General features: G+C 39.5%; 1 protein-coding gene across 3 annotated transcripts in view; it reads right to left on the reverse strand.

Moving 5' to 3' along the window:
• Positions 1–14,184, reverse strand: part of LOC136031640 (solute carrier family 12 member 8-like) — a 92,374-nt gene that overhangs the window by 16,528 nt on the left and 61,662 nt on the right. For all 3 annotated transcript variants that reach the window (XM_065711282.1, XM_065711283.1, XM_065711284.1), the window contains exon 11: positions 7,141–7,347. In XM_065711282.1, the coding sequence (XP_065567354.1) occupies positions 7,141–7,347 (207 nt within the window). The remainder of the gene's footprint in view (positions 1–7,140; positions 7,348–14,184) is intronic.

Genomic DNA, 14,184 nt, shown 5'->3' on the forward strand with positions numbered 1-14,184 from the left:
TACACATACTCTGCATCTCTGTTTGCTCTCTATCCAAGCCGGGAAGTGCCCCTGTCCAACGAGTCTTGTCGAATCTGGGGGGCGACAAGTATAATTTCTTTTTTTCTGAGAGTTGTTATCTGCGTCACTGAGAGGTCTACCTCTCTTTGGTGTTGCCAAAGATGCACCAGATAGAAGTGCACTTGCCACATCTGTCTTGAACTGTAGCAGGTTTTTTGGTTTCTACCCAGCAGCAAGACACCTGCGGTATAAGAGCCAGCCATTCACAACGGAGAGGTCAAACAAGAAGAAGAAGATCCTCATGTACCATTTGCTCCGTGACTTGAAGTCGATCCTGTAAAGCTCCAGCAACATGTCGGCAAGATCTACACCACCCATAAAGCGGTTGTACTCCTTCACACAATATGGTCGCTTGACATTGGCATACTCTTTTCGTTTACCATCCCACCGCCTACACGTATCTTCTGGGTCTAGGGCGGCATAGGTCGAAATCAAGTGGACTGGCTTATTGTCATACCACTTCACCACAATGGCATTCGACTGCGTTTCCACTCACCAGTCGTAGAGCCTCTTCCTCGGGCTTTCAATTTGCTGTCGGATTCCAAAGCACAGCCTTTCAACCTGTTTGCCCTCACTGTGGCCAGTGTAAGTATGCCCTGATCACTTAGTGTTTGTGCCAAGTCTAACGAGGAGAACCAATTGTCAAAGAATAGCTTGTATTTTTGTGCTTGGGTATTCCTCTTGCAAGCCGCAGGACAAAATCAGCTCCAACTCCCAGATCACTGACATCAACCGTCCCCTTACCCGTATACATTTTAAAGTCGTAAACGAAACCACTCTCCCCAACCCTTGAGATGAACTTATAACCCCACTTATGCGGTTTCTTGGGATTGTACTGCTTCAACGAAATCCTCTGTTTTGTCGGCACAATTTGCTCGTCTACTGCCTGGTGTTCTTCTGGGGGTATCTTCATAAAGTTATCTCTGATTATCTCTATCAGAGGACGAACTTTGTGGATCTTGTCGTGCCCAGGGTCTCCTCGTGGTTTCTGGGTAAGATTGTCGTTGAAATGAAGATACTTTTTGATCTGCTCGAATCTGTCACGCGACATGGCATCAGCTATTACAGGGTAGCGCGTTTCGTTTGACCAGTAACTGCGGTATGACGACATTTTCACTATTCCTGTGAATCCAAGGATCCCTAAGAAGCATTCCACCTCGGCAGATGAAACTCCAAATTCTTTGGCATCTTTTTGAAGAGCGTAAATTTTCGTTTGGTCACGTATATGGTTGACCACGCCTTGGTCAAAAAACAGCCTGACAAATTCCAGGGGTGTCTTGCCACTCATTTCTTGGTCGACGACAAGATGATCCTTCCACGCAGCATCTGGCTGGACGAAATCCACTTTTCTCCAAGCAAGGTCCGATCGTTTTCTTGGTTTCGAAGCAGCAGTGCCTGAGCTCGTGGCATTTTGTCTGGCGATCTCGACGTCCTCATGGTCATCCTCACTGTTGTGGTCGTCAGCTTCAATTCGACCGCTTTCTATTTCTTCTTCAATCTCTTCTTCCTGAGGGTTATTATCAGGATCAGGAAGGAGAAAACTAGGATCAGATGGGTCCTCATCTTCATCAGACAGATCTTCGAGGTCTGAGTTGTCTTCCGGGCAAAGAATAAAATTCAGAGCCTGTGCTCTGAATTTCTTCATTGATTTGAAGCTTCAAATCAATGAATTGATTGATTCATTCATTTGATTGAATGAATTGACTGGCTTCAATTGATTGATTCATTGATTGAAGCCATTGACTTGAGCCTGTGCTCAAGTCAATGGCTTAGAAGATATGCCGTTTCAAAAAATCACGTCCGGGTCAACCCCGGTCTCCCCTACATTGTTATTGACGACGGCAACTCCACCAGTTCTTGTCTAGATGGCTCTTCCGAGTGATAAAATTCGGAGCTATGCATGCCGGATGGTTACTTGAAGCCACAGAACATGGTCGAGCTCTCAAAATTTGATTCCAATGGTGTAAAGCAACTGTTTTCATGATATCTAGGCATCTCACACTGTATACGGCTTACCGTCTCATCTGGTCTCGCTACCGCCGGATGGTTCCCAGAGGAACCACGACGTTGGGGGTCGTTTCTATCCTCTGGTTTTCCAGCTATAGGAGTGAATGATGGCTCATCTGAACAAACAAAACGTCCTCTTTCTAAAACTTTCGGAATAAAAACTCTAGCACAATAAACAATAAAGTTATTCACAAAAAAGTATTCTCACCTTTCAGGAAAAACAAGCAAGGCTAGAGGGCACAGGTTCAAACTTCATTACCTCACATAAGGGTGACAGATTACGGACTAAGAAAAATACAAACCTGTCTAGGTAGATCAGATTGAGACAATGGCAAACGGATTCACGTTAATAGGTCAAATGGTCAGGATTAAAATAAATTAAAAAGTTCATGGTTCCTGAGGGAACCTTCAGGCATCAAAGGGTTAAGAACAGTAGATCAGTATATAGCCAGTAGACGAAAGGCCACTGGATATCTTAGTAGTGAAAAATAAAACGCTTTCTAAAGGTTTGCTCTTTTACAAATAAGTGAGAGAGTAAGAAATATTCCTTAGTAGACTTTCATCCTCAGGTCGTAAGTCGAGAAGCTTAATTACTTTATAGGAGGGAACGACCAAGATTGTGATAAAACACCTTCTAAGCACCTCAAGAAACTACATTTGGCAGCTCAAAGATTACCAAACAAAATTCAACACAAAACAAAGCCAAACTTTCATTATATTTACAGTATTTAATCATACCTTAGACACCACCGCATTCTGGACACGAGTGCGACCATTCTATATAATAGTTACCATTGAATTACGGCACCATTGTTAAATAATGCAACAGGATGTTGAAAAATAGCAGAAACAAGTTGAAGTCAATATTTAATTGCCACCATATGCCACCTTATGTCATATGCCACCACTCTATACCATAGTTACCATTGAATTACGGCGCCATTGTTAAATAAAGCAACTGGATGTTGAAAAATAGCAGAAACAAGTTGAATTCAATATCTCATTGCCACCATATGCCACCTTATGTCATATGCCACCGTTCTATACCATAGTTACCATTGAATTATGGTGCCATTGTTATATAAAGCAACAGGATGTTATAGCAGAAGCAAGTTGAAGTCAATGTCTCATTGCCACCACATGCCACCTTATGTCACATGCCACCATTCTATACCATAGTTACCATTGAATTACGGCCCCATTGTTAAATAACGCAACAGGATGTTGAAAAATAGCAGAAACAAGTTGAAGTCAATATCTCATTGATACCATATGCCACCTTACGTCATATGCCACTATTCTATACCATAGTTACTATTGAATTACGGCACCATTGTTGAATAACGCAACAGGATGTTGAAAAATAGCAGATGCAAGTTGAATTCAATATCTCATTGCCACCTTATGTCATATGCCACCCTTCTATACCATAGTTACCATTGAATTACGGTGCCATTGTTATATAAGGCAACAGGATGTTATAGCAGAAGCAAGTTGAAGTCAATGTCTCATTGCCACCACATGCCACCTTATGTCACATGCCACCATTCTATATCATAGTTACCATTGAATTACGGCCCCATTGTTAAATAACGCAACAGGATGTTGAAAAATAGCAGAAACAAGTTGAACTCAATATCTCATTGACACCATATATCACCTTACGTCATATGCCACTATTCTATACCATAGTTACTATTGAATTACGGCACCATTGTTGAATAACGCAACAGGATGCAACGAAATTACCCCATATATGAAAGGGGCTGCCCCCTCTTCAACGCCTTGCTCTTTGCACTAAAGTTTGACTCTTTCTCTCAACTCTACTTTTGAAAACAGTAAAAACTTTAGCGTAAAGAGCAGGGCTATGAAGAGGGAGCAGCCCCTTTCATATACGGGGTAATTTCTGTTCGTTTTAAGTTTTAATGTCGCTCCTTACTTTCAGTTAAAAAAACGTGTTTTTTTATTTAATTTCTGAACGTTTTTTGTTAATCCATGTTTTGATTTCGGCTCTCCGCAGATGAATAATTAAAGCGAAATTTGAATATTTATTTATTTGGCTAAATGGCTTTCCCATAGTTTTGATCGAATGATTTTGAGAAAAAAGGAGGGGAGGAGGCCCAGTTGCTCTCCAATATTTTGGGTACTTAAAAAGGCAACTAGAACTTTTAGTTTTTACGAACGTTTTCATTAGTAAAAGATATACGTAACTTACAAATTAGCTTACGTAACAAACTTCTATGTCCGTATGTGTTTATAACGTATATGAGAAGGTTCGCCCACTCGTCAATAAAAAATCCCTCTGAAAACGTCTCTACACTTCCCAATAACCATTAATATATGCAAACACTGGTCAAAATTTGCAACTTGCAGCCCCTCCCACGGGGACTGTGGGGGAGTAAGTCGTCCCCAAAGACATAGTTATAAGGTTTTTCGACTATGCTGAATAAAATGGCTATCTCATAATTTTGATCCGACGACTTTGGGAAAAAATGAGCGTGGAAGGGGGCCAAGGTGCCCTCCAATTTTTTGGTCACTTAAAAAGGGCACTAGAACTTTTCATTCCGTTCGAATGAGCCCTCTCGCAAAATTCTAGGACCACTGGGTCAATACGATCGTCCCTGGGAAAAAAACAACAAATAAATAAATAAATAAAAAAATAAACACGCATCCGTGATTTGTCTTCTGGCAAAAAATACAAAATTTCACATTTTTGTTGATAGGATCTTGGAACTTGTACAGTAGGGTTCTCTGATACGCTGAATCTGATGGTGTCATTTTCGTTAAGATTCTATGACTTTTAGGGGGCGTTTCCCCCTATTATCTAAAATAGGGCAGATTTTCTCAGGCTCGTAGCTTTTGATGGGTAAGACTAAACTTGATGAAACTTATATATTTATAATCAGCATTAAAATGCGATTCTTTTGATGTAACTATTGGTATCAAAATTCCGTTTTTTTAGAGTTTTGGTTACTATTGAGCCGGGTAGCTCCTTACTACAGTTCGTTACCACAAACTGTTTGATAAAACTTTTTGTTGAACTTATGCGCGTTACCTCACTCAAGTGCTGGTGCCGAAAGACAGTTTTCTCAACCAACAAACATTAAAACTAAGTTGCGAAATCGGTTGGAAGTGAAAACTGTGGATTCCCTCATCCATGTAAAGCAGATGGTTACTCGTAGCGCTGCGTCGGAAAATCGGTGGCAGATTCCGCCAATATCACTTAACAACTTTTCGAGGTGGTACTGCAAGGTTGACGACAAGGATGAGCAATTAGAGAATGAATCTGAACCTGAACTATTTGACCGACCAATCAGAAAACCAAAAACTGAAATCAGATTGCAGTAGCCGAAGTTTTTTTCTCCAAAATGGTTAACCACTAAAAATTGATTTTTTCTTTTCAAAAACGAAAGCTGAAGCTTTAAACAGATTTGTTGTACAGGAATTCTACATTAAAGTTTCCCTTCATACTCTCACATTCTTGAAATTTTCTCCTTTCTTTCTTGAAAAACTTGGCCTTTTCTGAACCCAGGATTTGGCTGGACCTCTGTATAACGCTTCTGAATTGGAATCCGATTCATTCTGTATCTGCTCACTTTTCGTAAGCCTTCATAACATGGAATGCAGCGTATGTGAAATCCAGCACAGTCTTTCCCTTATAAAGGTCTTTTCATGCTGTCTAGGTTTTTCGGTTCAATCCATCTTTAGCAGCGAAGATGGCAAAGGCCGCAAAATATTTCGGATTTGCTTAGACATTTGTTGTGCACCATTCTGCTTTAGGTGAAAAGGATTGCGATTAAATAAGCCTTTCCATTGTCTCTTACAGACGCCGTTGACATCTTCTCACAAGAAATAGATCGGGCAGAGAGAAACAGATCTTCCTCGAAAAATCATTACACCAAAAAGCCTTTCTCTCTGGTTTTCTGTGCTTTTTCTTTTTTATTTCAACATTTGATTGAGCACATGTATTGCACAAGAATTTGACATTTCTTTGTTTTTTGAAGACTAAATTAGCTTTACACAGAACAAGTGATATTTGTCTTGTCATTATTTCTCTCCTTATCAAGTTTGATCTCCTAGTTAATTGATCTCATGAATACATTAATGTTCGGATAAAATAACGATGTGGTTGTGTATTTTTGCGAAAGCAGCGTTACCAAACATGTTGGCGAAAGCTTTTGCAGAAGGTCTGATATGCTACTGAAGAAAAAGAGGGAGCAAGGGGCAATTAAGCCGTGTAGGCAGCGACAGACATCGTATCTGTGGCCTGCTGGTGCAAATCTTTTAAGCCCTGTCTTCATTATGGCGTTTTCCGGCCGAGATGGCTTGGGCGGCTCATAGTGACATGTTTTATCGCCGTTTTCGTTTTCTCGCCGTACAGAGTAGACATTTTGGCTGAAAACGTAAAAACTAAACAACACATTTTGTCATTCATCTTAGTTGTACTCCAACTTTTCTTTACGTTCCTGTAACACCACAAACGCAGCACAAATGATTCAGAATCTTCTGCAGTTCATGAAATAAGACTGCGCTTTCGAATTTTTTAGCCAAAAGCGACGAAAATGAAGAGCCAGTTCTTGTGCCGAAAAATGCCATAATAAAAACAGGGCTCACGTAAATCGCAAACGTAAAACGTAAATCTGGCCCTGGAGTTGCGAAAAAACCATTTAAAGCCTTTTTTGTCAACTTTTAAAGTATATTGGCTAATTTTCTAGGGGGACACTAAAACGTTTGTCACGTTTTTGCTGAATTTGACACTTTAGTCCCAAAAAGTTTTGGCAACCCTGTAATGGATGGCAATACCATAGAGTCTAACTAAGAGTAGACCGTTAAATTATTGTCTAGTATTTTAAGTCTCTAAAGTCGTTTGTGCCAACATATTGCAAGAATTTTCTCCAATCGCTTCCATTGGCCTGATATATGAGTTTGATAAAGTATTGAAGAATGTATTATACGATAAGTGATTGACCCTAACTTTTATTTCTACAATTTCTTCCTAAAACTGTCATTAAACTGGAATTCCTACAAAGACCTGAGTACATCTTACAACCAGAAGAGGTAACGCAAACTCACCCCAAATAAAGAGACCCAACGATTTGACATTGTTGAATACCAGCTTCTTGATTTTCTGCCAATATTTGATTTTCTATTTTGTTTTCTAGAACCAGCGGTACCATTTACTTCAACACTGTTGACAGATGATACATCTTCACTCGGTAAACTTGAATGATCATCTGGTGATGAAAGTAAACCATTTGATGACTCCGAATTCTGCCGTCGCTAGAAGATGAATATAGAAGTAAAGGTTAAGAACTAAAGAGCAGGCACAGCGAAATTTAGCCAAAGACTGCTTGAGTATCAATACATCCATCTTAGATCAATTATAGTGGCTAATCTTGATTGTTCAATAGTCTAAAACTAACGAACACTTCGACGTGCCGATGAACAGCAATTAAATTTACTAGGCATTAAATAACGAGATTTTAACAAGGATGAACTGAAAAAAAAAGTATCTAGTTGCATCTCATACTTTACTAATCGACACAACAGGGCCAATTACAAGTATATTTCATTCAGAATAAAGGAACCCATGCATGATGAGTTTTCATTTGGGCAAAAGAGCTCTCTCTTTTTTTTCTCTCTGTTATCTGTATACTTGCAGTTTAGTTTGTTGAGTTTTACTGCTTGATTTAGTATTACTTCAATGTATAATTTGTCTATGGAGGCGTGATAATTAAAAGATCCCCATATGTCATTTTGGTCGAAAACGAGTCATGTGTGTGTCGTGGGTAAACTTAGCAAGAGAAATCGAATGGTGTAGTCAGAAATCAGACTTATCCCCTCTCGTACCGTTAAGAAGAATAAAAGACGTAAACGCCACTACTGAACGGATATTCCCTTTATCTCCATTAGCCTCATTTTTTAGAGCTACCACAGCCGACAAACTTTTTTCCGTTTTTTGGCTTTCCTGATTAGTTGTGAAAATGGTGGTGTTCCACACATATTTAAAGTGGAATGTTATGATTGTTACAGTCATCACGAGCAATATATTAGTCTTGTGTCTCTCAAAAGCACGCAAAACCGAATGCAAAATTTAAAAGTGAATTATTTGCATAATTTGCAAACAAATCTTTGTCAGACTCGACGAACTTCAACAATATTTGAGCTATTCATCTGTAAATTATAAACTTTCTTTGCAGTGATGAAAATTCAGAAATTCTAGAAATTAGCTTGTTATCTATGACAAAACCATACAGATTGCTATCATCTTTTTTTATGGACAATTTTGAATTATGCGTAGGAACAGAATAGGGGAAAATCACACTTAAAAAGAAAGCAATCTTGATGAAAAATAAACCTTCAAATTCAGCAAATCCAAGAACTTGTAGAAACACAGTTTTAACGCTCCTCTGGGTAAAAACAAGAAATTTTAAAGGACAAAGTCTTTGGTGACGGATGCGAGTTTATGTTTTTGTATATTTGCCCCATGCCAACCAGTGTATTCATGGTGGGGGTTACTGAGTTTGAACCCCATCCAGAAATATTTCTCCGATTCATCTATTGGTTATAAAAATAAAGGTATTAAGAATGTTTCTCCTAAATCCTACAAAGTATGTCTTGGAGTCACAAACACATAAAAAATGCAGGAAAACAAGAGCTAAGAGCTCATATGGCACTTGTGACATGGCCGGACGAGCCAAGAGCTCATACGGTATGAGCTCTAGCAAAATTCTAAGAATCATTAGATTGATTTAAAAGGAAAATCGGAGGCTTAATGCCGGTTGGGATTTAGAATAAGAGCTCTGAGTCACGGTGTCCTTCTAAATATCAAAATTAATAAAATATTAAGATCCGATCACTCACTCATAAGTTATAAATACCTCATTTTCCTCCTTTTTTCCTCTCCCTTCAGCCCCCCAGATGGTCTAATCGGGGAAGACGACTTTATCAAGTCAATTTGTACAGCTTCCGGACACGCCTACCAATATCCACCGCCCTAGCACGTCCAGAAGCACCAAACTCACCAAAACACTGAGCCCCAACCCCTAACTCCCCCAAAGAGAATGGATCCAGTCCGGTTACATCATTCACGTATCTACGACATTCGCTTATTCTACCCACCAAGTTTCATTCCGATTTCTCTACTCTAGGCGTTTTCCAAGATTTCCGGTTTCCCCCTCCAACTCCCCCCAATGTCAACAGATCTGGTCGGGATTTGAAATAATAGCTCTGAGACATGAGTTCCTTCTAAACATCAAATTTCATTAAGATCCGGTAACCCGTTCTTAAGTTAAACATTCCTCAATTTTTTAAATTTTTCTAAATCAACACCCCCCAGCTCCTCCAAAGTGAAGAAATCCGTTCCAATTATGTCAATCACGTATCTATAGCTTGTGCTTATTCTTCCCATCAAGTTTCATTCCAATCTCTCAACTCTAAGCGTTTCTCAAGATTTCTGTTTCACCCTCCAACCCCCTATGTCCCCGGATCCGATTCGAATTGACAATGGAGTATCTGAGACATAAGATCCTTCCATCTACCAAGTTTCGTTAAGATCCGATCACCCATTCTTAAGATAAAGATACCTCAATTTTCATGTTTTCCGATAATTCCAGTTTCCCCCTCCAGCCCCCCTATATCACCGGATCTGGTCGGGATTTAGAATCAGAGCTCTGAAGCACAAGATCCTTCTAAATATCAAATTTCATTAAGATCTGATCACCCGTTCGTAATTTAAATACCTCATTTTTTTTTTACTTTTCCGAATTACTCCCTCCCCCCCCCCCCCGACTCCACCAAAGAGGGCGGATCCAGCTCGTTTATGTCAGTCACGTATCTTGGATATGTTTTTATTCCGCCCACCAAGTTTCATCCTAATCTCTCTGCTGTAAGTGTTTTCCAAGATTTCCGGTCTCCTCCCCCCCCCAATGATGCTGCATCCGGTCGGGATTTAAAATAAGAGATTTGAGTGACGAGATCCTTCTAAATGTGAAATTTCATTAAGATACGATCACTCCTTCTTAAGTTAAAAATACCTCATTTTTCCAATTTTTCAGAATTAACCCCTCCCCCCAACTCCCCCAAATAGAGTGGATGCGTTCCGGTTATGTCAATAACGTATCTAGGACTTCTGACTATTTTCCCCATCAAGTTTCATCCCGATCCCTCCACTCTAAGCGTTTTCCAAAATTTTAGGCCCCCCCCCCCCAACTCCCCCATATGTCACCGTATCCAGATCAGATCCATTCCGTTTATGTCTGTCACGTATCATGGACTTGTTTTTATTCTTCCCACCAAGATTCGTACTGATCTCACCGCTTTAAGTGTTTTCCAAGATTTCCGGTCCCCCCCCCCAACTCCACCAAAGAGGGCGGATCCAGTTCGGTTATGTCAGTCACATATTTTGGACATGTTTTTATTCCTCCCACCAAGTTTCATCCTAATCTCTCCACTTTAAGTGTTTTCCAAGATTTCCGGTCCCCCCCCCCAATGACGCTGGATCCGGCGGGATTTAAAAAGAAAGATTTGATTCGTTTCAGTTATGTCAATCCCATCCAGGACTTATGCTTATTTTTCGCACCAAGTTTCATCTCGATCCCTCCACTCTAAGCGTTTTCCAAGATTTTAGGTACCCCCCTCCAACTCCCCCCAATGTCACCGGATCTAGGTCGGGATTTAAAATAAAAGCTCTGAGACACGATATCCTTCCAAACATCAAATTTCATTAAGATACCATCACCCGTTCGTAAGTCAAAATACTTCATTTTCTCTATTTTTTCCGAATTAACCGGGCCCCAACTCCCCCCCCCCAGATGGTCAAATCGAGAAACGACTATTTCTAATTTCATCTGGTCCGGTCCCTGATATGCCTGCCAAATTTCATCGTCCTAGCTTACCTGGAAGTGCCTAAAGTAGCAAAACCGGGACCGAGAGACGGACAGACAGACCGACAGAATTTGTGATCGCTCTATGTCACTTGGTTAATATCAAGTGCCATAAAAATTTACCCCTTCCAACGTAAATAATTTTAGTGCCCCCCCCCCCTCTGAACAAACATTTATTTCGTAAATCTTTTCCAAACAAAAATTCTGGGTGCGGTTCTGCGACCAGTAGGCCTAATCATAGATAATTTCTAAAGAAATGCTAAAGTGACTTTTTTTTTTCTCACTGTCTAAGCGGTGAAAATTCAGAAGTTCTAGACATTACCTTGTTATCTATGAAACAAACCATACAGATGGCAATCATTCTTTTTATGGACCATAGACTACGACAAAAGCTTTTGTCTTTTGTTTGTTTTATTATTTATCGCTTTCTACTGAATTCAATGTTTTAATTTTTTGCAGATCCAAGGATAGAATATTGCATTTCGCAGCTGTTTCATAGGCATTTTGCATTTTAAAGATATTTCGAGTCACAAAAAAAAATCTGCGAAAATGAGCTAAAAGCACATGAAGCCAAAAAAAGTAAAAAGGTATAGCTTCCCTCTGATAGTTTAGTTGCCTTTGAGAATCATCCAATTGTTGTGTTTTAATTTTTATGGACAGAAAGCGTGGTCAAATTTACCCAGCTAGTGTTGCTTATTTACTTCAGTTACACAGTTCAACGTAGAAACGCTGGCAAAAATTGGTACTGCACTAAAAAGTTCACAATTTTGAGACTACCAAAAGAGAAATCTTAGGAAATTGCAGTTTTCTGGTATGAAAAGATCTAAGATGAGTCCAGGGGTAAAAACAGTTTTTATTTCGGTGTTCTCAGTACTTTAAATTGAGAATATGAAGTAGAATTACCCTTTTAAATAAAAAAAAAGAATAATTCTGGGTAGGACGTTATAAATACAGAAATGGTCATTAAAAAGAGAGTTTTGTCAAAAATACTCAAATACAAGTAACAAATTTGTTCTTTATTTTTACTCTTTACCTTATTACTGCAATTTATTTTCATATGTTCAGTTTCTTCCAGTTTCATTTAATTAAGACGAACAAAGCAAGAGTGCGGGCGAATACGAACTAGTGCTGGAGCCAAAAAAGAAAGATCTTCAAAAAAGAGGGCCATCTAATATTTTACGACATATTTTGATCCAAAACTGCTGCATAGTTCCCTTTTCCGGCCCCTTAAAAACCAGGGAAATTAAAAGAAAGCAGAATTATACCCCCAGTAGTCCTATCAGCACAAAGTCAAGAATCCTATTTAACCTACCAAGGCTTCCCAAGGTCTAATTGATGCCGATCGTATTTTGACTTGGATAATTCTGACTAAATTAGTCTTGAAAAAAAAATGCTGATTGATGATCTCTCGTAGATACATTTCAGCTTCAATCCTAATGCATTATACATTAATCATATCAAACATTCAATTTGAACTTTTTAATGAAGTCACGAGGCGCTACACAGTAAGTGGAGCTAGAAGTTCTTGATCCCATTTCCTCAATTGCCAAATATCCAAATTTTATAGGTTTTCCATTGTTTTGGATGTATATTAGAAAGGTTGAAAATATACTTCTAATTCTTGTTAAATATTTTACAACAATAAAAAAGAAAAATAATCAAGCTTTTTCTGAGCCGTGACACAAGCTAATTAGCTTAACAATTATGGTAGGTAAGCCATACACTCGTGGTAGGTAAACTATACCTAACATCAGAACTTGAGATGACTTGATGGTCTAGATATCCTGAATTTTTTGATTTTCGAAGCTGATGCTCGTTTTATACTACAATAATATGAAAAAAACTTCGTTTTCTTAAAGAGTTAAAGAGGCTGCGTCCCAAAGTCGAACCTTAAAACGTACAGGAATTAGAAGAGGCAGTTGGGGGGCTGCCGCCCCCCAAACCCCCAGCTTTTAAAGACTCTTTTGTACAGGTTTTTTGTTTTTTTGCTAAACCCCGCTCTTGGCTTCGGAAAGGCCCTCTTTTAATTAAAAAAAAATTGAAATGAATGAATAATGGAATAACTTCGAAAAATGTTAAACACAAGAGGACAGGAGAACCATTGCGCCAAAACTAGTAATTAGTAACAATGAAGTCCCCCCACAAAAAAAACCTGTACAAAAGAGTCTTTAAAAGCTGGGGGTTTGGGGGGCGGCAGCCCCCCAACTGCCTCTTCTAATTCCTGTACGTTTTAAGGTTCGACTTTGGGACGCAGCCTCTTTAACTCTTTAAGAAAACGAAGTTTTTTTCATATTATTTCTGTACGTTTTTCTACAATCCATGGTGGATGTAATTTAATAATTCCTGTACTCCTCGTACAGGAATTAGGAGAGGAACTTGGGTGGCTGCCGCCCCCCCCCCCCCCCCGCTTTTAAATCATTGTATAAAATAGAAGAAAAAAATAGATAGAATGACCGAAATGTTTCTTTTGCTCATAAGAAGCTAATATTCTGTTATCTCTCAAATGATAAGCTGTCCAGGTGTTATCAAAATTTTTTTGATGTTGTGAAAAAAAACCGCCCGTAAGGGACTTGAACCCAAGACCCGAGGATTAAGAGTCCCACGCTCTACCGACTGAGCTAAACACTTGCATGTGTGTAAATATAACTTCTCAATAACTTTTAAAAATTTCAAATTAACATGGGCTCTTATGGAGAGAAATCCGTTAATTAAGTAGCTAATGCGTGGTTTCTGGAAAACAGGGAAGGAGTTATCGGATCGAGCTGAAATTTCGCGGATAAGCTCCTGGGCCGTAGGGGACCTTAACTTGTGAATTTCAGTCCGATCGGACAACGTTAAAAGGGGGGGGGGGGGGTCGAAACTTTCGGGGGGTTAAGATTTTCCTACGAAACTTTCCAGGAAAATTACTCGGAGAATTCCGCATCGAATGAGTCTTCGTACACCCAGATCCGATGTCGGATGTGACCTGTAGGCGTCTAGAAAAAAAAGTAAATGAATTTTAAGTGGCTATGCGTGGTTTCTGGAAAACAGGGAAGGAGTTATCGGATCGAGCTGAAATTTCGCGGATAAGCTCCTGGGCCCTAGGGGACCTTAACTTGTGAATTTCAGCCCGATCGGACAACGTTAAAGGGGGGCTGGGGTTCACGAGTCGAAACTTTCGGCCAGATTTTCCCCATGAAGGAAAAGTTGGAGGGGGATGAAATTTTGCAGGTTTCTTAGTTGGAGCTCGGGC

Source organism: Artemia franciscana, chromosome 10 (assembly GCF_032884065.1).
Source record: "Artemia franciscana chromosome 10, ASM3288406v1, whole genome shotgun sequence".
In the NCBI taxonomy this organism is placed as follows: Eukaryota; Metazoa; Arthropoda; class Branchiopoda; order Anostraca; family Artemiidae; genus Artemia; species Artemia franciscana.